Source organism: Myotis yumanensis, unplaced genomic scaffold (assembly GCF_028538775.1).
Source record: "Myotis yumanensis isolate MYYU_CA2020_CCGP unplaced genomic scaffold, mMyoYum1.0.hap1 SCAF_9, whole genome shotgun sequence".
NCBI lineage: Eukaryota > Metazoa > Chordata > Mammalia > Chiroptera > Vespertilionidae > Myotis > Myotis yumanensis.
In genome coordinates, this window is record NW_027223760.1 from 26,721,528 (window position 1) to 26,747,905 (window position 26,378).

Consider the following 26,378-nt stretch of genomic DNA (forward strand, 5'->3'; position numbering starts at 1 on the left):
ATCCCGCAAACCAAAAGGTTTTGGGTTTAATGCAGGTTCAGTTCCGAGTCAGTGCACATATTGTGGTTCAGGGTTCAAACCCCAGTTCGGGTGCATACAGGAGTCAACCGATTGATGTTTCTCTCTCTCTCTCTTGCTCCCTCTCTTTCTTTCTCTCTTTCCTGCCCTCCCTCTCTCTCACAAATCTAAACATTTCCTCAGGTGAGAATTAATAATAATAACATAGAGGGTTGGAGAACATATAGATACTAAAGGCCCAATGCACGAAATTAGTGAAAGAGTAGGCCTTCCTGGGGAGCACCAAGATGGCAGCATAAGGTATACACCTGTACATGCTGCCCCCCACAACCACACCAAAACTATAACTAAAAGACAAAAATGGAACCATGGGAAAGCTGGCTGAGTGGAAGTTCTACAACTAAAAGGAAAGAATAAAGCGCATTGAGACTGGGTAGGAGGTGCAGAGGCACCAAGAGCAGAGGTACGGAGGCGAGCGAAACGGGCTGGCAACTGGGTACACTGTTTTTTTCAATTGGAAGGGAGATACAAGCTCCCGACAGCTCTGAACTCATTTCCAGCGAGACTCTGGGGACCCAGACTCCTACAGGGAGAAACTGGATTGTCTGGCATTGGGTCGGAAAGCGAGGATGGCTTTCTTGCAGAGCTGCTCGCAGGGATCATTGTTACTGTGGAGGTGCAGGACTCAGGGACACGGAGATGCGGAAACGGCTGACTGACAGCCATCGCTATTTGCTCCACCCTGGTGATTCCCTGAGACCCTGCCCCACCCAATTTACAACCCCACCCAAGCTGTGCACAGCAGCTTTTGCATATGAATCTCTTGTCCTTTTGCAGCCTAACCTAACAAACTGCAACTGGGTCAGTGAGCTCCAAAACTTCCAAACCCCAAACAAAGAGGAGAAATCTGCAGATCTCACTGTAGCTCCTGCTGGGTGGACTCATGCAGTGGCTGACTTTGCACCTCCTTGGAGATCCAGGAGCCAGTGTACCCAGTGGTCAGATACCAGATTTCAACTCCTCACATCCATAAGTGACACACTCATGAGGCAGACTCAGTGAGCACCAAAGCCCCACTGAAGCAAGTCCTACCCCATAAGGGTGTCTACAGCACAGCAGTTCTTTCGCTATAGACAAGCGGGTCCTCGCAGTCAATTGCCCTGGAGGTCATTTCCTCCCAGGGCTACCAACAGCAATCAAGGCTTAACTACAACAAGACTGTGCACCCAGCCCACAAAGGTGTGCACCAAGAGTGTCCATCTCAGGTGATTGGGGAGGCTGAGCCACTGGGCCCAATAGGACACCTACCACACAAAGCCACTCTATCAATACAGGGAAGCAGCCAAAATGTGGAGACAAAGAAACATGTCACAAATGGAAGAAATGGAGGAAAGCAAACTACTGGCTATAGAGTTCAAAACCACAGTTATAAGGTTACTCAAGAATCTTCTACAAACCTTTGAGAAACTTAGTGAGACCTCTGAGGAACTTAGTAAGACCTTTAAGGATCTTAATGAAAATGCCAAAAAAATGGAAAGGGACCAGTTAGAAATTAAGCATACACTGACTGAAATAAAGAATAATAAACAGAGATCCAACAGCAGACTATAGGATTTCAAGAATCAAGTCAACGATTTGAAATACGAGGAAGCAAAAAACACCCCATCCAGAAAAGCAAAAAGAAAAAAGTCTCCAAAAATATGAAGATAGTGTAAGGAGTCTCTGGGACAACTTCAAATGTACCAACATTCAAATTATGGGGATGCCAGAAGAAGAGAGAGAGCAAGATATTGAAAACCTATTAGAAGAAATAATGACAGAAAACTTCCCCTACCTGATGAAAGGAATAGACTCACAAGTCCAGGAAGCAAAGAGAACCCCAAATAAAAAGAATCCAAAGAGGACCACACCAAGACATATCATAATTAAAATGCCAAGGGCAAAAGAAAAAGAGAGAATCTTAAAAGCAGCAAGAGAAAAACAGTTAGTTACCTACAAGGGAACACCCATACGACTGTCAGCTGATTTCTCAACAGAAACCATGCAGGCCAGAAGGGAGTAGCAAGAAATATTCAAAGTGATGAATAGCAAGAACCTACAACCAAGATTACTCTACCCAGCAAAGCTATCATGTAGAATTGAAGGTCAGATAAAGAGCTTCACAGACAAGAAAAAGCTAAAGGAGTTCATCACCACCAAACCAGGATTATATAAAATGCTAAAGGGTATTCTTTAAGAAGAGGAAGAAGAAGAAAAAGGTAAAAATAAAAATTATGAACAACCAAGTGACAACAAATACATATCAACAAGTGAATCTAAAAATTAAGTCAATAAAAAAATCTGATGAACAGAATAAACTGGTGAATATAATAGAAGCAGGGGCATAAAAAGGAGTGGACTGACAATTCTTGGGGGGAAGAGGGTGTGAGGGTGCAGGAAGAGATTGGACAAAAATCTTACACCTATGAATGAAGACAGTGGCAGGGGGTAAGGGCATGGGGTGGGGTAGGAACCTAGTGGAGGGGAGCTATGGGGGAATAAAGAGAAACATCTGTAATAATCTGAACAATAAAGTTTATTTTTTTAAAAAAAGAGTAGGCCTTTCTTCCCCCGGCTGCTGGCACCGGCTTCCCTCTGGCACCCGGGACCTGGGCTTCCCTCACTTCCCTCACAGCCCCAGCTTCGTCAGGAAGTACGTCTGGTCTAATTAGCATATTACACTTTTATTATTATAGATAGTAGTCCCCTCTTATCTGTGGGGGATACGTTTTAAGATCCCCAGTAGATTTCTGAAAGTGGATATAGTGCTGAACCCAGTATGTACTGTTTTTTCCTATATATGCATACCTATGATAAAGTTTAATTTATTAATTAGGCACAATAAGAGATTAACAATAAGTAATCAATAGATCAATCATACAATAGAACAATGTAGTGATACTATCAGTACTTTTTGTATTTTCAGTCCAGACCTCTTCCTGCATCTGTGGAACCATCCTCACTTTTAGTGAACGGCTCGGGGTCATGGTTTCGGGGACCCTGGCTGATGGCTCTCAGTCAGGACACTTTTTCCATTCATTTCTCCCACTAACACATTTGATGTCTTTTCAGTCTTAACTGAGTACTTATCATATACTGTGGTGGCCGTGTCTTTTGCAGTTTCAGGCGAGACAGCAAAACTGGCATGAATTTTTCTTCATAATTTTATGGGTAGAACCTTCCTTCTTACCAGAAATCTTAGCAACCTCGGCATGCAGTTTTTTTCTTCCTAAATTGAGAACTTCCTTTTCACTTCAAGGGAGTACTTTATGGCTTGTCTTTGGCATGTCTGAATTGCCAACATCACTTCTGTGCTTCGGGCCCTTATTAAGTAAAATAAGTGTTCCTTGAACAGAGGCACTGTGATGCCATGGCCGTTAATCTGATAATGAGATGGCTGCTAAGTGACTAATGGGTGGGGGGTGTACGGTATGGAGACGCAGGACAGAGGGTGGAGTCACATCCTGGGTGGGGTCCATGGGATTTCATTACCTTTCTCAGAACTTATCAGTTATTTATTTCTGGAATTTTTCTTTTAATATTTTTAATATTTTCAAAACACTGTTGACCCTGGGTAACTGAAACCACAGAAAGCTAAACCATGGTTAAGAAGGGACTAGATATAAGGAAAAGGAGGGGATAATTGTGGGGGAGCGGGGGAGAAATGATCCTCAAAAGCCTAGGTAGAGAGATTACTGGGGGTGAATGAGAATGAAACAGATTTGCATATACTTCTGTGGGGGATCAGAGGTGGAGTGTTTGAAAGTATGTACTTAGGTCCCCTCCTCTGTCACATAGGAAGACTGGGGCGGGGGGAGGAAGCAATGAGGAGATAAAGGGTACAGGCTTAAAAAAATAGTCATTGAGGGAAATGGGAGAGGAAGTCGATCAGAGACAGGTAAGAAGAATGCCTAAGAGCATGGCGGGTCCATCTGGCGTGGCGTACCATAAATGTGAGGTGATGCCACTCCTTAAGACTGCACCCAGCCCCCCAAGTATAAAAAGTGTAAAAGTTAGGCTGTGGGATTAATCCATAAATATTTCAGAAATTATGTAAAAATATAGGGGAGAAACGGGGATTGAAGGTAACTGTGAGTAATTTGAGAGTTTGTTTTTGTACCACTAACCATACTACTATTAGAAAACTTTCACTTAGGGTGAGAAGTATTCTAGAAATCAACCTTGGTTCTCTTGTTATTCTAGCTCATTTTCAGGCAGCCCTGAGGCCCTGTTACCTGGGATCACGTTGTCATGAGTCAAGGGTTTCAGCTTCAACTTATTTTGCCTAAAACATTAAACTGCCTCTTGGGTAAAGGAAGTTTTATCGAACATACGTGCATATACTAGTACACCACATGTATATTGTATGGAGAGAACTGCATGACATCCCCAATAAGTGACTCATCCCACAATAAGTCCCTCCCTGGGCTGAGGGAGCTTCCTGGAGCCTTGGTCAGCTTCAGAGGGAGCCAGCCAATCAGCACTCCCTTCATAAGTCATTGTCACTCTGTCCCTACAATTGCTGATGAAGATTTTAGACCATTCACAGTAGCGATAGGGACAGAAATGTTGAATAGAAAGAGAAGTTTTTTAATGAAGGTGAAATTGAATGTCTAAGATGACTTTACAGGTACGTTCTGGTAAGAGCAGTGTCAATGGCTAACCCACGGGCCCTGTTAAAGGGCCTGAACCTGTCACCTCCAGGCCACTCGTCACGGCCACTGTAGAGGGAGAGAATCAGAGACTTTCTGCTAGATATCAGGGCGGAGGTTTCTCTGTGATGGTGCATTTGCTTTGAATGCAGGGGTGTCCACAGTTCAAAGAGTGACTTCATGTACAACTAATTGGTAGTTTAAACCAAGAAGCCAGAGGACAACCCTTTGTAACACTCGGTCACCTTTCAGTACCGTTTATGTTGTCATTTAATAGCACTCTCCTATATGGTTACTCCACCTTATTTAACATCTTTGTTGAAATACACCCCCCCAAAAAAAATCTACCATAAAGGAGGGCTAGTTAGCATTCTTAGCCTTTTAGATGACTCCACAATGAAGAATCTAAGAATAAAGTCCAGAAATGGTTGTTCCCAGTAACAGGACCTATTAATGGTATCACTGCCCCCAACCCAGGTAATGGATTATGTTAGTAAGAGAGAGGGGTGAGGCATCTTTTCTGTGTAGCAGAGGTCGATGACAAGTGCCAGCCAGATATGAAGCAATGTGCTGACGTGTCCCTTTTCTGCCTTGTGTTTAGGGGCATCGTCCAGTCGGAAGAAAAACTTGTCATCAGTGCATCTTGGGCAAAAGATGATGATATCAGCAGACTCTTGAAATCTCTACCCAACTGGATCAATATGGCTCAGCCCAAACAGCTGAGGCCAAAGAGAGAAGATGAAGAAGATTTCATAAGGTAAAAGGTCTATTTTCTAAGTTGTACTGAGCATGAGGAGGAAAAACATCTGGTTAGCTAATTCTTTCTTGTGTGAAATATTGGCCAATTTTAAATATCAAGCAGCAATTAACCAAACTTAGTCAAGTCTGTTTTCATCCTAATACACCTGACTTCTCATGCAACTATGCCTTGTGCTCAAAACATTAGAAGGCAGTGAGTGACATGAATCAAATTTGGAGCATTACTAAATTGAGTTAAAATATATTTCAATTTGTAGGTCCTTCTCCCCTCTTAGGGGACAAATAGTGTATTCATTCATTCACGTATTCAGCAAAGCTGTATTCACCTTATTAAGCACCACACCTGGAAATATGACGGACAGCTGATAAGAAAAGTTCCTGCCCATACAGCACATATTACAGTTGTTCTTAGCATGTTCTTCACCTCAGAGAACCGTTAGTTAAACTTTCTGGAAATACGAATGTGCTCCCCACGTCTGTTCATATACATTGTATTTTCTCTTATTGCTTTCTGATTATTTTGACAAAAGTAATGTCTCCCCTTCAACTTTATCACTCAGTGTTTACCTAAGTTCAATTTAAATTTTTTACTTAGGGCCTAATTTGATGAAGCTACTCATTTTCACAGGCGGGGTTTGCCACAGTGAAACATCCCACCTAGTTTGTAAAGTAGAGGGGAAAGTAATATGTTGTCACATGAAAATTAATTTTATTCCTATTGTCTTTTGCCTATCCAGGTGAATAAAGAAATAGTTCAAATAAAAATAAAATAAAAACACTTTAAAGAATCAAAGACCAGAAAAGGAATAAAAGAAGGAATGGCCAGTACCTTACTTTCATTTTATCATAAGACTGCCCTGAGCTCTTCTCTTTCTCAGAATGTAATTCAAAACTATAGATAAATATGTCTTTACAGCTCACAACATTAACCATATTCATATCCTGTAGTGCCATATTTTACCATCATTTTATTATGAAAATATGCTAAAGGGCCATTTAAAACTTTCTCAAATCATGATACTCAAAATTCACCAGTAATTTAACCTGAAGTCTTCCTATCTATATTTTTCTTCCTTATTATTCAAATTATCTCAGAGAAACCTGTTAACTAGTTACTTTGATATAAGAAAACTAGGAACAGTCTTTAGTTTAGGAGGAACAATTTTAGGTTCATAAAAAATTTTATTGAAAGTCATGGACTTCCCATATATCCCCTCACTCATCCCCCAATTTTCTCTATTTTTAACATGAATGTGGTACAGTTGTTAACATAGATATATTGTTATTGACTAAAGTCTATAGTTTACATTAAGGTCCATTCTTTTTGTTATACATTCTGTGGGTTTTGACAAATGTTTAATGAATGTATCTGCCATTCAAAATGATAGTTTTTCTGCCCTAAAAATTCTCCATTGCTCCTCCTATTCATCCCTGCTTTCCTCTCCCCAAACCCTGGTTAATCACTGATTTTTTTTTTTTTTACCATCTCCATCATTTTGCCTTTTACAGAATGTCATATATTTGTAATCATATAGTATGTAGCCTTGTCAGGTTGGCTTATTTTGCTTAGCAATATGCATTAAAGTTTTCTTCATGTCTTTTTGTAGCTTGATAACTCTTTGTTTTGAAATTTCTGAATAATATTTCATTGTATGGACATGCTATAGTTTGTTCATCCATTCACCTATTGATAACATTCATGTGCAGGTTTTTGTGAGGGTGTAAATTTTTAATTCATTTGAGTAAATACCAAGGAATGCAATGCTAGATCATATGGTAAGAGTATGTTTAGTTTCACAAAAAACTGCCAAGCTATCTTCAAAGTGGCTGTACCATTTTGCATTTCCACCAGCAATGGATGAGAGTTCCTATTGCTCCACATCCTTAATGGCATTTGGTGTTTTGAATTTGGTATCCTATAATAAAAGGCTAATATGGAAATGCAAAGGATGCAGGCCCAGCTGAAGGACCACTCCGAGTGCATGAATTTTGTGCACCCAGCCTCTAGTATTCTAATAGTTATGTTGTGGTATCTCATTGTTTTAATTTTTGTATTGACACATGTTGAGATATCTGTTTAGATCTTTTGCCCATTTTTAATTGGGTTGTGTGTTTTATTATTTTTTAGTTTTAAGAGTTCTTTGTGTATTTTAGATACCAGTCCATTATTGATATGTGTTTTGCAGAGATTTTCCCTCAGTCTGTGCCTTGTCTTTAATTCCCTTCACAATGTCTTATGTAGAGCAGAAGTCTTTAATTTTAATTGAATTCAAATGTATTGATTTTTTTATTTTATGGATTGTGCTTTTTCCCCTTATGATTTTAATTGAGCATTTTGTAGGATTCCATTTTTTTCTTCCCTGTTAGCATATAAATTATACTTATTTTTTTACTGTTTTTAGTGGTGGTCCTAGAGTTTTCAAGATACATTTAAACTAATCCGAGTCCACTTTCAAATAACACGATCCCACTGCATGGGGAATGCAAGCCCTTATAACAGAATATTCCAGAGCCTTCCTCCCATTCCTTATGGCTCTGCTCTCATTCCCTTCATTTTTCCATAAGCTACAATCACTGCATATAATGTTATTATTTTGAACAAACTGTTACCTGTTGATCAATTAAGAATAAGAGAAATAACAGGTATGTTTTCCTTTAGGTTTTTCTTCTCTCATGGTCTTCCTTTCTTAATGTACATCCAAGTTTCTAACCTATATCATTTTCCTTTTCCCTGAAGTTCTTTTAACATTTCTTATAAGACAGGTCTCCTGGTGACAAATGCTCTCAATTTTTGTCTGTCAGAGACAGACTTTATCTTTCCCTCACTCTTGAAGAATAATTTCACTGAGTATAGCATTCATTGGATGGTGATTCTTTTCTTTTAATACTTTAAATATTTCACTTCACTCTTCTTGCTTCCGTAATTTTTGAAGAGAGGTCCACTGTAATTTTTTTTCTTGTTCTTCTATAGGTAAAGTGATTTTTTTCCTTTGACTTCCTCGAGGGTTTTTCTCTTTGTTTTAATTTTGTGCCATTTGAATAGTTTATGCCTGGATGTATATATTTTGGAATTTTCATGCTTGGTGTTCTCTGAGCTTCCTGGGTCTGCGGTTTGGTGTATGTCACTGGTCTGGGAAAATTCGTAGTTATTATTGCTGCAATATTTCTTCTGCATATTGTTTCCTTTATTCTCCTTCTGTTATTTCCATTACACATACATTACACTTTTGTAACTTTTTCACAGTTCTTGAATAGTCTGTACTGTCTTTTCACTCTTTTTTTCTCTTTGGATTGCATATTTGGAAATTTCTATTGACAATTATTCAAGCTCACTGATTCTTTCCTTGGTCATGCCCAGTCTTTTGGTCAGCCCAGAGAAGACATTCTTCATTTTTTTATGTTATGTATGATTGTCAGCATTTCCTTTTGATTCTTTCTTAGAGTTTCCATTTATCTGTTTAAATTACCTAAGGTTTACTTTTTCTTGAATATGTGTGCACATATCAAAGGCATAGCTTGGTACATTTTCACCCTTTTTATTGTGTAACCAGTACCTAGATCAAGAAACAGAATGATAGTGACAAGGATCCTTTTCGTGTTTCCTCTGGTTACTACTTGTCTCTCCAATAGTCGTTATCTGACTTCTAGACACACAAATTACTTCAGTCTGTTTTTGGATTCTCTCTACAAGGAATGGTGCAGTTGTATATCCTTTTATGACTGGCTCCATTTGCTTCACATTATGTTGGTGAGATTAATCCATGTTATGTTGTATAAGTTTTTATCACTCTATAGTCTATATGGTATTCCATTGTGTGAATACATCACAGTTTTTAGGTTTTATTATTTGTTTGTGTAGGTATGTATATGTGTACATATACATACCTACACAAACATTTATTCTACTGCTTATGGGCACCCGGGTAGTTTCTAGTTTGGAACTATTTTTGCATAGTGCTGCCATGAATATTCTATGTCTTTTGTTAACCCCATATATAAGTGCTTCTATTGTTTATTTATAGGAGTAGAATTGCTGGGTCATAGGCTATGCATATGTTCAATTTTAGTAACACTTCCAAACCACTTTCCAGAGTGATGGTAAGAGTTTGCATAGCAGTATATGAAAGTTTCGGTTGCTCCATATCCCATCTATACTTGATATTTTCCATCTGTTAAAATTTAACCTTATAATAGGTTTGTAGAGGTCTTTCATGTTGGTTTAATATGCATTTCTCTCACGACTAAGGAAGTTGAGCACCTTTTAATGTATTTTTCTGTATTTACTGGCCATTTGAATATCCTTTTTTGCAACATATTTGTTACTCATTTTAAATTAGGTTGTCTTTTCTGTACTGGTTTGTAGGAATTCTTTATATATCTGGATATAACTTTTTTATGATAGATATCATCTTCTACTTTATAAGTTATATTTTTACTTTCTCCCTCTTTTTTTTAATATATTTGTATTAATTTCAGAGAGGAAGGGAGAGGGAGAGAGAGAGAGAGAAACATCAATGATGAGAGAGAATCATTGATAGGCTGCATCCTGTATGCCCCCTACTAGGTTTTGAGCCCGCAACCCAGGCATGTGCCCTGACTGGAATTGAACCATGACCTCCTGGCTCTACATTCAACCACTAAGCCACACCAGCCAGGCCCATTTTTACTCTCTTAATGGTGTCTTTTAATAAACAGACTTTAACATTTTTAATAAGTCAAATGTATTATTTTTAATGGATAGGAAATTTTGTATTCTATTTAGAAACCCAGGCTTATACCAAAGTCACAGAGGTGTTTTTTCTAACACCTTTAAATGCTGAATATATTTTCCCCAGCATCTGAAGTAAATTAAAAACTCTTAAATTTTTATTTCCTATGCCTGTTCTCTACATGCCCCATAATTTAAATCACATGGTGATAATAACAGAGAGTAGCCTCATAATGTTTTTCTATCAAGAGTGGTAAAGAGTGACGGAGACGTGGATGGATTGGAGCCCCACGTAAGAATAACTAACCTGGTCTTAGGACAAGTTCAGCCACAGGCTCTACTCTCTGTCAGTCTTGCCACTGCGCTTTCCTGCTGCCAGAGCTTTACGACGTCTGGATAAGCACATTCCCACTCCTTCCCTTTAATCATCTCGCTCCCTTCGTGGTTGTGTTAGGGGCACCTTCTCAAAGATAAAGTGTGTTTTCCTCAACTTTTCAGGTTACGTTAAATCAAAATAGGTCTTTTTTCTGCCGTTCCTTGGCTTATTCTAACGTCACACCTTAATCGCATGCTGTGCTTGCAAGGAGAAGTGCGTCAGCTTCATTAGGTCTCTTCAGCAGCTTGGACCTGGGGAGGAGTTTCCAGCCCTTCCCAGGAAAGAGTGTGCTGATCTGAAGGGCTAACCTTCGTGTGCCACCTCCCGCTTCTGGTTTAGGAGGGTTAGCAGTGAGTTCCAGCTTCCTTTACTCTTGTCTTGCCCACTTAATTGTATCACTTTCCAGCTTAGATTTAAAGGAAAAACAAATTACACTTTTTTAAATTTTTGGTTAGTTATACATGAAGTGAAGGGTATAACTCATTGAATTATTATGTGTGATCACACCATGTAACCACCCCCCAGATCAAAATATCGAGCTTTTCCAGGGCCCCAGAGGCCTGCCCTGAAGGAACCCACTGTTCTGGCATTCATCACCGAGTTTAGTTTTCACTGTCCTCAAATTTCATATAAATTGAATTATAGTATCTGGTTTATTGTGCTGGACCTTATGTCTGAGAGCTCTGTCTACATTTTTGCAATTAGACATGGTTTGAAAACAAATTGTATTTGCTTTAACGGAAGAAAAATAATATGATAGGTCTATTTGTTTTGTGTATGATTGATTCTTTCTTCTTACTCTGTCATGTTCTCTATCCTGAGGAGAAGTTGAGAGGCAAGGTAAGTGGTAGAGAACAGTCTTCATTGACATTCCAACTTGGGAGCGTTGACAGAGCCTTTATCTCCCACATTAGAGTACCATAGAGCATGGTGTGAGCCACAAGGCTGAGAAGTCACACTCCCCTCCTGTAATTAGCTCTTAGAGCTCAGAGGGCTGTTTAGCAGATGGATGAATATAGAACCCAGTGCCCTTCACATTGAATAAAGGTCACGTTCCCTTCATTACTAAACAAGGCCTTTTTCTATTCTTATTTTTTAACTAAAAAATAAAATGTATTATTTCCAGGCTTAACTTTGAATAGAGGGGGGGAACTAGATCAAGCCAGGGCTTCAATAGAAAAAAGAAAAATAGCAAATATCCTTTTGTTCCCAACAAGCTGAAAGCAGGCTTTCTAGCCATTGTCTTTGCACCTGTCATATATATGAATATATTATCCTTTTGAGATCAATGAATATCCACTGATAAAAGCAGCCCTACTTTCTGGAGATGTAATTAACAGAAGGGGTAAGGTGTTGAGGGAAGTAAAGGGGAAGATTAAGGGTTGTCTAAGAGTTGCGGTGGGGGGGGGGGGGGGGGGGGCGCACGGAACACGTGTATTAGAAAGACTGTCCTAAAAGTCTTTTAGCGCCATTTCACTCAGGGCCCCAGAATATCAAAGAATAAGAATCATTTCTCTAGAGCCAGGGTTGAAAATCCTTAAGTGGACAGATGTAATTGGCAGAACCAGGGCCAGAGCTTTCTAGTGATAAAAGTGAAAAAATACAGCTGTGAGTACGCAAAACACAGAGTTTATTCTTGTATTATTATTTATGAATTATTATATTGTTTTCCCATATGAACAACTGTAAACCTACTTTTGCCCACTCTTGTTTGTAAAATCTACAAATTAGTCTTGAACTCTAGCATGTGGAAAGATGAATAATTGATTACGTTTCTGGAAAGACTGTACAATCTATTTCAACTGTCACAGCGATCACAGTCAGCTCGAGCCTGGCACTGGGCAGCAGCATTATGGGTGTTCAGGTGCTGTTATTCCCATGCAAGAGATGAGGGAACTGAGGTGCAGAGAAATGACATGATTTTCCCAAATTCACAGAGCCACGAAGTAATGCCGCTGGTTGAGCCCGGGTGGTCTGGCTGCCAGAGCTACCACACTGTCGTCAGCAGTGACAAGGGGGTTTCCGGCCGGAGGTAACCTCAGGCCAGAGACAGTCCTCTGCGCCCCCAGTTCTTGTCTTGCTTGTAGGATTAGATTCAGACAAGAGACAACAAATAGCAGCAAAAGCAGGTGAGGAAAGCATTACGCTCAGAGAGGACCTGAGTGGGCAGCTCAGCTGGCTGGGACTGAACCCAGTGCCCCACTTGGGTGGGGTTTGGGATATGTATAGCCCTAGACTGCAGTGCCCCTCAGTAAGTCTGCCCTTCCCTTATTCCTTCAATGAGGCTCCTTCAGCTAGGTGTTATGCCACTGGGGAGACCAATCCCGGAGGGCTCTGAATCTTTTCTGCTCACATAGGGACTTACCACTGCCATTGTCTATTTTCAGTTTGTCACGTCTCACACTGATTTCCTCCAGCCCAGCTAACTCTCCCAGCCTCTCCCGGCTCATATCCGTCTATCTGCCTCCTCTAACACTTTGATCAACCAGCCTAAAAATGGATCAGGAATTTGTATTTTTGCACATTTGAGTTATTCCTCATTTTCTTTTTTTTAATATATTTTTTCTTGATTTGAGATGAAAGGAGAGGGAAAGAGAGAGAGAAACATCAATGACGAGAGAGAATCATTGATTGGCTGCCTCCTGCACATCCCCTACTGGGGACTGAGCCCACAACCTGGGCATGTGCCTTGCCCGGAAATCGAACTGTGACCTCCTGGTTCATACATAGGTCGATGCTCAACTACCGAGCAACACCGACCAGACTATTCCTTCATTTTTAATAATCATCATCATGTTGGCTGATATGCTAATCACTTTCTACTGATGTCACAAACATTTTATCATGTAGGTGCTTTACTCTAGATTACGTGTGTTATCATTAGTACTCGCTGTATTATATTTCATGTATTACATTGTTTTGAGTTCTCCCTTTCAATAATAGGTTGGTAACAGAATATCCAGCTATTGGAGGAGGGGAGGCTGGTACTTTAAAACTGATTATCTTAGCTTTCATCTGAGCTTTATGCTCGTCCAGTCAAAGAAAAGAAAATAGTCATTATTGAAAAGATAAATAATATAATACCAAGGGAAAGAAAATATCAAAATGATATAAAATTATGTGGGTTTCAGATAGTGTGATGCAGTCCTGAGTGGAAAGAGACTGAGGGACAAGTCAGACTAAAAGCAGAAAGCAGGTTTGCACTTTCACCTTCCTCTTTGGAGCCCCATCATTCATCAGAGATCCTCAATAAATGCTGAACCAAGGAAGCTGAATACAAGTAGGAAGGATCTCTCACTCTTCAGATGAAAAGAACAGCATGTAAAGAATGGTGAGCATCTTGCCTTAATGGGAAGGAAATGTCTTCAGTGGCCTCCCTAAGCTTTATGTCTAGTAACATGTTCCTTTTAGAAGCTCACAGCCTGACTTCTGATCCTCAGAGTTTTTTGTTTTGTTTTGCCTTTGGTAGGTCTTTATACCTCTTTAGTTTCTGCATCCAGCCCAGATTAGACAAGTAAACGAAGCAGAAATCTAGTGGGCCTAGGGATGTATTTGGATGGAAACATGGTCTGAATGACGTAGAGTATAAATTTTCAGAAAATTTTCACTTGGAAATTTAAAAGGTTCTCAAAAGCAGCAACCATGAAGGGTTTCCAGACAACTGTAGCTGTCGGAAAATCTTTGCATATATTTGAAGAAACAAGTGAAAACTCTGGTGCAGGAAAATAAACACTTTCGTTTGCTGGGACAAAATGTTTACTAGAATGGAGGCATTTATTTCACCATCTCTGCATGTTTAAGATCACTTTCAAATATAATTCTAAAAGGAAAGATGACTCAGGAAGCATGAATGTATTAAATAAGTACAAGGGGAGAGAATGCCCTGCTAAAATGCTCTTTTTCCCCCAATTAAATAAGATGAAGGTCATGGGCAGATGGAGGACATTGCCCAGCAAGGGAGGGTGGGAAGCAGACTTAAATCTCAAGATTAAACAGAAAAGACAGGTAATTAACTGGAGACTCAGCTACAAACATATCAATTAATGTTCAAGAAGATTAAATTAGGCACTTTATTATTATATCAAAATGATATGACTTACTAGCATGATTGGCAGTAAATGAAAAAAAAACTTAAAATCTCTCTTATACAGTTATCTGAGGATTATAATTATCTAATACTATCATTTAAGCATCACTATAGAATGTTTAAGACATTTTATTTTTGTTTAATTTTAGATCATGCAATTATTTAATTTTCCACATAGGTGTACATTTAATAACATTCTTAATAAAGGGGGAAAATTAATCCCTCTAATTTAATCCCACTCAGCCCTTCAGAAGTGTGGCTGATAGTGACGTACCATGCCACTGTGGAAGGAAAAACACTTGTCATCTAGCCTGGGCCGGGGCAGGACGAGGTGTGCCGAAGATAAGGCGAGCAGTGCGAGTCCAGTCGCCACGGAAGGGCCTCCTTCCTCGTCTGTTTTCTGTCTCCCCCTGTCCATCTCCTCACTGATGGCTGCTCCCCTGTCCATCTCCTCACTGATGGCTGCTCCCCTGTCCATCTCCTCACTGATGGCTGCTCCCCCTGTCCATCTCCTCACTGATGGCTGCTCCCCTGTCCATCTCCTCACTGATGGCTGCTCCCCTGTCCATCTCCTCACTGATGGCTGCTCCCCTGTCCATCTCCTCACTGATGGCTGCTCCCCTGTCATCTCCTCACTGATGACTGCTCCCCTGTCCATCTCCTCACTGATGGCTGCCCCCTGCCGCAGGCTCACACTTGCCAGGCCTGGGAAGACACTTGCCCTTTCACTGTCTTTCTTTCCCTGTTAAACGCTTTCAGGTCCCCAGGCCACCGTGCCCTTTCCTACTGACTGCTGTGTCTTTGCTCTGCCCATCCCTCTTCCTAGAATGCTCTCTGCTCATGCCACGCCCACCTCCTGTACCTGCCCAGTTCCTCTTTCAGGATTCAGCTCAGACATCAACTCTTCCAGCATCTTCTCCCCGAAACTGCGCTTCCTCCTGGGGTGGAGCCCACAGTCTTGGGGGGAGTAAGACAAGTCGGCATTTTATAGTGTGGTGAGTGCTCCTACTGTAGGTAAAGATGTGTGCATATATTATTAAAACCCAGTGAAAAACTAAAAATTGTAATATAACTACATTAGGAAGGGGAAGGGGGCAATTTGGGGATGGAAAAGGAGAACATAGCTAATTAATTCCTCATCAGTCCATTGAGCAGTCTGTCAGAATAAATGTCTAAAAGTAATATATCAACAAGTAGCTGTTTCCACAGATTATGTAACGAGGTGCGTATAACAACTGGAAGAATTAAAAACAATTTTTTAAGTTGTAGGTGCTTCTTTGGGGGGCACAGGACTAAGGATGAGGAGAGCTGGGGCAGGGGCTCACTGCTCATTATAGGTTATTTAACCACGAGTGATTGTTGCTGAGGTTTTAAATTCATACTTGCTTAAAAAAATTCCACACATTCTCAAACCCAGTGACTGTTCACTGCCAGTTAGACAATTCTCTACAAATACACTATCATTCTAACTGTTTTACCCCTGGGGGGAAAAAATCTTAATCTTAAACCATCTTTACTTTTCTGCCAATTTTATGCAAAGCCTTTACCCTTCTCTGTGGAATCTCACTTTGCCCCAGAGGTCCCCATGTCTTTGTCTTTCTCCCATGACCCCCTCCCACCCCTCACTCTCCCCCCCTCTGTTCCCCCAGTGCTTCCTTGAAGACCTGACACTTAGTTGCAAAGTTTGGGCTTCCTGCCTTTGCTTGAGATCAATTGTTTAGTGTCCATGCTCTGACTAGATTTAGATTCTTCAAAAGGAAATTGTATGGCAATTTGAGAAATACCCAGAATGGTCAATAAACTAGACTCCTCAGACGAGAAAGGTCAATGCTATATAAATTTTTACTTTTAAACCTGTAATCCTTCTTGGTAGTTGAAAAACCAAAGTATATATTCAATTCATGATAAGCAATTATTGGTTATTTTATTCCTACATATTGATACTCTGTATTGAAGCTTAAGAAATGTTCTTCTTAGAAAACTGTTGCTATTTGAATAAATTCATAATTTATAGTGGCTTCTGGCAGAAAACCTGCATAGGCCTGGAAGCCTCAGCACCTACAGAGCAAACCTTGTTCCTTTATTGTTTGAATCCACCATTGCTTGGTGGCTTAGCTGAAGAAAGATGTGTTTGTGTTCAAGCTAAGAGAGCTTTTCAATGCAACCTTCTTCCAAGTTGTGTCTATGTTGGAACTCGGGGCAGGTGCCATCGGCCTGAAAATCTATGGCTTCACAATTAGCTCTTTGCTTGTTGTTACGTCTTATCAATTTACATGGAATTTTTCACTATCTTTACCCACTGATACATCAGTGTACTCATCTACTCGGCACCCCCCAAAAAAGGGGGATAGAGTGTAGAGAAAACCCCGAGACTGAGTCTGGGTTTCTGCTCCATCTGCCTCTAATTTTCGGTGTGACTTTAGTCTGGTCCCTCACTCCTCTGCACCTTTGTCCCTTATCTATGAATGACAGCTTTTGATTCTGCAACTTACAGGCTGTTTTTAGAGAGTGTGTGTGTGTGTGTGTTTTAGCTAGCATATTAGGTCATATTTAATTTCTAATAAAGTTGTGCTTTTATGTTGTGTATTTATGCTTTAGATTAAGTTGGAGCCCTTTGTTTAGTCAGTATACCTAGTGCATTCTTTCCACTTTGGGGAATGTTTAATAGTGATCCCACTTCTAGGAATATATCCTAAGAAACTAGAAACACCAATCAGAAAGGATATATGCACCCCTATGTTCATAGCAGCATAATTTACAATAGCTAAAATTTGGAAACGACATAAGTGCCCATCATCAGATGAGTGGACTAAAAAACTATGGTACATCTACATAACGGAATACTATGCTGCTATAAAAAGGAAGGAATTCTTACCATTTGCAACAGCATGGATGGAACTGGAGAGCATTATGCTAAGTGAAATAAGCCAGTCAGAGAAAGATAAATATCACATGATCTCACTCATTTATGGAATATAATGAACAACTTAAACTCATGAACAAAAACAGATCCAGAGACAGAGAAGCATCAGTCAGACCGTCAAACCTCAGAGGGAAGGTAGTGGAAAGTGGGGGTAAGGGGGAGAGATCAACCAAAGGACTTGTATGCATGCATATAAGCCTAACCAATGGACACAGACACCAGGGGGGTGAGGGCATGAGTGGGGGGAGAGCGGGGGGGAATGGGAGGAAAAGGACACATATGTAATACCTTAATCAATAAAGAAAAATCAATGGGAAAAAAAGAATAAATGGATTAAGGCATATAAAAAATAATTTTACTATTTTTAGCTGCTTCTTGGGGTTCTAGTTTTAGTATGTTTACATTTATGGTATATTTTCTGTAACCATCATTTATTTGATGTCTCAGAATCACAACCTTCAATTTTAAAGCTGTTTTTATAAGAAAATTTGATCAATTCTTTGATGACTGTTATTTTCTAGAAAAACATTGTCCTAAGAGCAGAAGGTGCCTATAAAGGCTTTGCAAACAAGTTCCTCCATCAAATCAGGATTCAACACTGATAGCAAAAGTATAGAGCTAATGGTCAGAGTATTAAGTTGTATTATTGTTCTAGAATTTTGGTATCAAATGCCAAGTGTAGTGTGTCACACATGTTCAATAAATACTTATTGAATGCAGGCATTACTCAATATACAAGTAATGGGCTTAAATAAAGGAATGGGTAGAAGGATTCTCAGGGTTTAGGGTATGTCTTAGTCTGCTCTGGCTGCCATAACAAAATACTGTATACTGAGTGGCCCAAACAGGAATTTATTTCTCTCAGTCCTAAAGGTTGGGAAGTCCAAGATCAAGGTGCAGGCCTGTTCAGTTCCTTGCATGCAGAGGCCTGTTTTTCTTGCTGTGTCCTGATAGGTCAGAGAGAAAAAGAGCTCTGCCTCTTCTTATAAGAGTATGTACCCCATCATAAGGGTACCCCCTTCCTGAATTAACTATCTCCCAAAGATCCCATCTCTAAACACCATCATTTTCGGGTATAGGGCCTCCAAATACGAATTTGGGAAAGAATACATTTCAGCCCATAGCAAAGTGCAAATACTTAACTGTTTACCTAAAATCTGAGCTGTTATTTTACATTAGCAATTAGAAATCAGTCAGAAATAAAAAGGCTGACTGTTTAATGCAGTGATGGCGAACCTTTTGAGCTCGGCGTGTCAGCATTTTTAAAAACCCTAACTTAACTCTGGTGCCATGTCACATATAGAAATTTTTTGATATTTGCAACCATAGTAAAACAAAGACTTATATTTTTGATATTTATTTTATATATTTAAATGCCATTTAACAAAGAAAAATCAACCAAAAAAATGAGTTCGTGTGTCACCTCTGACACGTGTGTCATAGATTCGCCATCACTGGTTTAATGTATAGGATGTATAGTTAGTAACACAGATGAAAGAACAAAAGTTATGCTGCAGAGGAAGAAAAATGTTAACTCTAATTATAGAGAAAATGTGAAGAATTTCTTGTCACGTGACTTGCACAGCTCTGAGTTTCGCTCATTCTCATTAGGTCTCCTAATCCACAAAGTCCCATCAACTCCCCCTATTTTTCACGACATAGAATCCTTTGGTGAGGAGGCCAGGCCAGTTACCATGTAGAGATGTGAGTTTATCTCACAGCTTCTTCGTGATTATGTCCCAGTTGCACATTTCTGTTGGGAACACTACATGGGTGACGTTCTCTGCCTCCCACAGTCCTGCTTCCATCACGTCTGCCTGGGCTGCTACTGACTATTGCGTTAAGGTGGTGACTGTCAGACTCCCCTGTAGACAGGTGCATGTATGTGCCTTTATGATTAATCTGAGTTGCTAACTTGAGACTATGTGATTGTCCACTTCTCTAACAGCCTCTCCACCAGTAATGTTATCATCCATTGATGAACTTTGAAACATTTATTAGCTGACATAATTCTGTAAAAAAAAGGGGGGGGGCGCTTTTCCTCTCCCTTCCCCTCACTCTTTCTCTTTTCATCTCTTTAATGGTTCTCAATTAGTCACTGCTTTAGATGTAATTGGAAGGAAAGCTTGATGGTGAAAAGGAATAATGGTGGTAAATGAACCAAAAGTATTTGCATTGGATAATGCAGTCCTCTAGCAATAATATTAGATCTCATAATAATAAGGTCTTATCTCCCTAATAATAACATGAACACTTGGTGGTTAGTCAGTCTTTGTGCTGTCACATTAAAATGATTTAAATGTTTGAAGTGATCAGTTTGATTACAAATATGTTCATTCGCCGACCGAAATGTTTTCCTTTCTATGACATGTTCAGATTAAGGATCAGGAAGGAAGAGTTGAGGGTAAGCAGCTACTCCAGGAAGTTTCAAACCACAAGGGATTCCAGCATTTCTAAGACATGATTGCATTAAGCAATTCTATTTTTTCTGCTCTGTGTGTTTAACAATGTACTGCTGCCATTACTAGCACCCACCTGCTGGAGCATGACCTGGGAACATGCCTAAAATAATGGAAGAACTGGAAATTGTCATTGTTTTCCTTTTAGGAAAGAATGCTCTTATATCTCTCAGGGTTTCTTTCTCTTAAAAGCTCTCCAGGCATGTTTTCTGAGCCGAGTATATGTGACACACCCTGTGACTTAAAAACAGACTTAATGCATAGCTATCCCCATTGACCCTCCATGTAAAAATTAATTTAAAATTAATTTGAAATTAAGAAATTAATTTAAAATGAGAAGGCTCCTCGTCATTGTGACACCACCCACCGGTCAAGTTGACAAACGGCTCAGGGATGACGTGTGACCCAGTGGAAGCAACATGCTCTCCTTAGTGGAGGGGGTACCCATCAGTCGCCCTTCTCACCAGCCAGTCGTTGGGCTTACTCATCCCCTCCTCCTTCTCTTTCCTTTCAGAGTTCTCCCATGTTGCGCTTAAGAGTGTTGTGTCCTCCCTCTTTGTGTCCCACATAAACTCTTAAATCATTTGTGGGTTATATGGTAAACATGTCAGGGAACTAGAAGAAGTATTGTTTCCCCATAGGAGGCTTTGATTTACTTTATTGCTAGGCAGTTGCCTGTCAATCAAACTCTCTGGTCTTAAAAAGTAGGAAAGTGCCTGCTGTCGTTAAGGGCTCTATGCTGAGATTTGACAGATCTGAATATGTCCTCCCTGCTCTAGCACCTCATGACAGTTGAGTGCTTAGGAAAGTCCACTTCCATGACTCAAAGCAGTTTTTATATGTCTTGGGTTGGGGGGTGGGGGCTATTTGAACCCCTGGGCAGAGGGAAACACTAAAGCCCCTGCAGCTTGTGAGAGATGTAGCTCTGCTCCCACCTTTGCCACGGTGGCCAATGAACACATCTTCCTCTGGGCTCCAGTTTCTCTATGAAGCGCCTGATAAATGTTCGCCATCTGAGGAAGGTCCAATTAAGGAACACATTCACAAAGCCAGGCAGGCTTTAACATGGTGTTTTTCCAACTCTGCGTTGTGGCATATGAGCAAATTATGAAATAATTTTAGTGGATTTTGAACTTACTACAGGAACTAGGGCAGGGCCTGGGTAATGGCGCGTTCCTAGTAAATATCAGCTAAAGAATTAATGACTCAATAATAAAAAGACAAATGGCCCAGTTAAAAAATTAATGAAGGTTCAGACTTGACATTTCTCTAAAGAAGACATACAAATGGCCAATACGCGCATGAAAAGATGCTCAATATCATTAGCCAGCAAGAAAATGCAAATTTAAACCACAATGAGATATTACTTCACATCCATTAGGATGACTACAATAACAATAAAAAAAGAGAGACGGGAATCATAGTGTTGGCAAGAATGTGGATACATTGGAACCCTTGGTACAAGGAAATGTGTAAAATGGTGCAGCCATATTGGAAAACAATCTGGCATTTTCTCAAAGGATTAACAATAGAGTTAACATTTGACCCAGCAATTTCACTCCTAGGTATATATACTCAAGATAAATGAAAACATACATCCACGCAAAAATTCATGTGTGAATGTTCATAGCAGCATTATTTATAATAGTCAAATATTGGAAACAACCCAAATGCCCATCACCTGGTGAATAGGTAAATAAAAGGTGATCTGTCCATACAATGGAATATTATTTGGTGATAAAAGAAATGAAGCACTGCTTAAATATGGATGAACCCTAAAGCCATGTTAAGTAAAAGAAGCCATTCACAAAAAAATAACATTGTATGATTCCATTTATATGAATAGGAGTTAAATATGAATGTCTAAAATAGGGAAGTCTATAGAGACAGAAATATTAGTGGTTTCCAAGGGCTGGGGGTGGAGACTGGGGTAAGTGCAAAGTCTAATGGGTTCAGGATTTCCTTTTGAGGAGAGGAAAACGTTCTGAATTAATTGTTTAACTCTGCGACTATACTAAAAACCATTAAAGTACACATATTAAATGGGTGAATGTTATCTCAAAAAAAGCTGTTATTTTTAAATGCCCATGCCTGGGCCCCGCCCCTGACCAATAAAATCAGAATTTCTGCAGGTGGAGTTTGGCATCAAGTATTTTGTTTGATTTCCTAGTTAAGCTTTTAATTTATAACCATGGTGAGAACTACTCGTTTAGACTACCAAGATCCCTGTCAGTGCCAGAATACCATAAATTCATATGCTTCCTCTCAGTGCCAGAATACCATAAACCCATAGGGTCCCTGTCAGTGCCAGAATACCATAAATCCACAGGACAGGTGTTTTGTGCCTGTCTCAGTGAGCAAGCTGATTTATTTTGTTTATTTTTTTTTTATTATTGATGCAGAGAGGAAGGGAGAGAGCAATAGAAACATCAATGAGAGACAATCATTGATAGGCTGCCTCCTGCACTCCCCCACTGGGGATCAAGCCTGCAACCCAGGCATGTGCCCTTGGCTGGAATCGAACCTGAGACCCGTCAGTCCACAGGCCGGCGCTCTATCCACTGAGCCAAACCAGCTAGAGCCAAGCAAGCTGATTTAAAAGCACAAGGGGAAGGGCTGGTGGTCATAATTAATTTCTCTGCCATCTCTGAGTGGGTAGGAACCCAGAAACCCCAATTTCCCTGCAACCAATGGGAAATAATATGTTTTAAGGCCCAAACAGACACTAAAGGAAGAGAAGTTGCTGATATTTCACATATTCACCTTGATTGTAAAGAACACCTGAGAACCACACCCCCCAGCTTGTTCCCAGTTCTGCCTTTGCACAGAATTGTAGACTGCTCACCTCACCTTGCCAGTCATGAGCATTGCAAGTTTCTAAATGGTAGAAACACAGTAGGTGAAGAAAGCAAAGGAAAAATTCTCGACTGTGATAATGGAGGAGGCAGCTTTCTAAAGAGGAGCAATTACTTATTAAATATGAAAAATAGCTACTCACATGATAGTGTGTGATGACATGCACATGCATGAAAACAATTGAAGGGTAGACAGTGATGAGTTTCAGCAGGTTCAAGGACAAAAATAACGTTGTAATCAAGGTAACTGGACTACTGGATTACTTCCTATTTATAAGGGTTTAGCCAGGATCATTTTAGAAGAGCAGTTTGTGAAAACCTGATTAAAGAACCCATCAGAATGGTACTACCCCCATTATTTTGGCACACGTTTTGAAAGTGTTGAAGATTGAGCAGTTGTAAAAAGCAGACATGATAAATGGAAGTGTCATTGTCGAATCTCATAAGGAGTGGGTATTATGACGAATCTGGGTAAGGTGACCTGACCTTTTTATAACCTTCATCAGTTTAGACTCTGACAGGTAATGGCTAAGTGATCTTTACAGGTCACCTTGACACATCTCAGTTTCACTACCTGCACAACAGAACTAATTAATCCCCGTGCCAGAAACGTACTCGCTTCCCAGTAGCATGGAATGTGGTCAGACATCATTATTAGGTCTTGTATAAGTTGGGATCTAACATGGAAAACAGAAGCCACTCGTAGTGTTTACCTAGAGGGAATTTAATGTAGGGAATTGGTACATGGATTCATGGTGCCCTGCGTGTCACACAGGGGACATTAAGATAACTCATAGATGAGCAACAGCAGGAAGTCACTGTCGCTTTAACTGGAATGCCAAGGGGAAGAAGTGCTTCCTGGAGAGGCACGCAGAGGAGTTGGGGGTGGTAGGAGCTGGATGGACTAAGAATGAGATGCATCCTTGCTGGAGACGTCATCCTGGGCAAAGGGAGAGGGATAAATGCCCTGTCTTCTCCTTTCCCTGTGTCCTTCAGTGTCCCATCAGGGCCACCCATGCTCAGTACCCAGTGGGAGCCTAGGAAACAGCCTGCAGGGGTCAGCTCCCCCTGTCCCCTACAGATCAGAGCAGGGGAGAGGAGAGGAATGGGTTTGGGCCAATAGCCTTAGGACTTTTAGGTTCCACCCTTCTGTCATTCTGTCTCCATTCTCACCCTTGTACCCCTATTTTAAAATGTCATACTTTATGTTTAATACAAGGTGACAGCTACCCATCATAGGGAGGCATTCTCCTTCTCTCCCCAACAGGGAGTCACACTTCTCAGTCACTCCATTCGTCTCAAGCCTGGAAGCCCTTTGTCCTCCATCTCAAGTCAGATGCCACTCCTCCTGTCTGGTGACCTCAGTCACTGCATTCCTCCCAGGTCTGGGATCCCTTTGTCCTCCATCTCAAGTCAGATTCAGCTCCTCCTATCTGGTGACCTCTGAACTAAATGGGAAAGTGAACCCCTACCAGCTCCTCATGTGAAATCGTAGGGGAAATGCCACCAGACCAAGCATTCACTGCTCCCAGTTCAGTTCAAGTGACTATAATACTCACATCCTCCTCATATGAAATCATAGAGGAAATACCACCTCGAAACCATTAGCCCGGCTTGCTTTAGTCCTCGCCCTTCCCCTGCTCTGCCTGGGTCACAGGGGGACTGACCTTCTGTCCGTGTTTCCTGGTCGCTCAGTGGGTTCAGCAGTAGGAAGCAGTCTTGGGTGATTGGTGAATGGGGCAGGGAGAGAGAGCACTGAGTCGAGTGTGTATATTATGTGACCAAATATAGCATAGATCTGCAAATCCGTCGCTCAGAAACGATTTGCAGTGTTTCTCTCCTAAGTGCATTTAGCCTGCTGAAATGCAGATTTTCTTTTTTTCCTTCCTAAGATTTCAGTGGATAACAGAATTATTTAAAGACTAAATGGAGACAATTTTCAGCATCTTTGGCAAGATTCTCTTACATGAATTCTTGTCAGATAGACCTCTTTAATGATGATGATTGTGTGGTAAAATTAAGTTACACAGATTTCACGCTCTCGCAAAACTCTCTTAAATGAAGTCTTGTCAGATCAAGCTCTTTAAAGATGATAATTGTCTTGGGAAATTAAGCTTAACAGGTTGAACCCCCTTCTTCAGTTTCTTGGGCTCCTCTGTGAGCATGTTGGCCTACGATGGTGACAGTGACTCCTCACATGGGACTCAGGGTACCCACAGCAAGCACATTTCTCTTCCTGGCCATGTCAGGTAATCACTGGGCAATTACGGAGCACCTGTCACTTCACTTCTCAAGAAAATGATCATTCTGTTACCCATTTCCCTCAAAAACACGTAACATCTCCATTAAGTACTGCACTTTCATAATAAGCAGGTGATAAAGAGTAAGTACGATTCAGATCTAGAAAGAAACCGCATTGGCCCAGGTGCTGGGTGTGGTCAGTCTGGCAGCGTGACCCTTGCCGGGAGCCGGTCCATCCTTGCTGTTTCAAGGGACCTGGCATATATGGCATACTGTTCTTAATATGTTTGCTCACCTTCTTGGTGCTATGTGTTTTAACCAAGGTCACCTCTCCGAGAAAGGTTGTTTCCCCAGGTGGGGATTTTTCCCTGAGGTTAGGGAGGGGATACAACCCCTTAATTGCCAGGCGGGTAGTTAAGCTACATAATCTTTACTCCCTGGAATGGAGATAAGAAACGCCCTAACCTTTGTAATAGAAATTGACAGGATTAAAATCGGCTGGTATAAATACGGATGTAACAAGACAATAATCATCAGATCCACATCAGATCCTCATCAGCTCTTCATCAGCTCTTCATCAGCTCCTCATCAGAACCTCATCAGATCCTAACCAGAACCTAGCCAGAGAACATGGCAAAAGATCCTGGACAGAACCTGGCTTCAGAACTTCACTGGAGAACCTAGACAGAACATAGCAAAAGAACCTGGATAGAACCTGGCTAAAGAACCTGGTGACTGAACCTGGCTGGAGAACCTGGAGAACCTAGCGAGAGAACATGGCACCAGAACTTGGTTGGAGATCCTGACCAGAACTTGGTTGGAGTTCCTAACCAGAACTTCGCTGGAGATCCTGGAGGGAGAACCTTACTATGCTGATGAACTGAAACCAGTTTCCATGTCATTCATTCTTCGCCGACTCCGTCCACACCTTTGGGGATCCCTGGACCCGTTGGGGTATGACCCCAACAGACCCTCTGTGGTGGACACTGACCATCCTGAGCTAGCCCCCAGCCCGCACCCGTCACTCCCAGTTCCATTCAAGTGACTGTAATCCCCCCCTCCCATTTCCCCTGGTGAAATTCTTTATGTGTCCATCTGAAAGGTTTTCTCATTCCTGGTAGGGTTTGTAATTTTTGTTTTTAATTACAAAGCAAACATGTTCTTTGGAGAAAACGTAGAAAATCCGGAGCAGCACAAAGGAAAATAATCCGGTCACATAGTTAACATGTTGGTGTATAGATATTCAGTCTTTTTCAGTTCA

General features: G+C 40.7%; 1 protein-coding gene across 1 annotated transcript in view; it reads left to right on the forward strand.

The window, feature by feature from the left end:
* EXOC4 (exocyst complex component 4) overlaps positions 1–26,378 on the forward strand; it is a 755,478-nt gene that overhangs the window by 610,081 nt on the left and 119,019 nt on the right. The window contains exon 13 of the mRNA XM_070423919.1: positions 5,311–5,466. Coding sequence (XP_070280020.1) covers positions 5,311–5,466 — 156 coding nt within the window. The remainder of the gene's footprint in view (positions 1–5,310; positions 5,467–26,378) is intronic.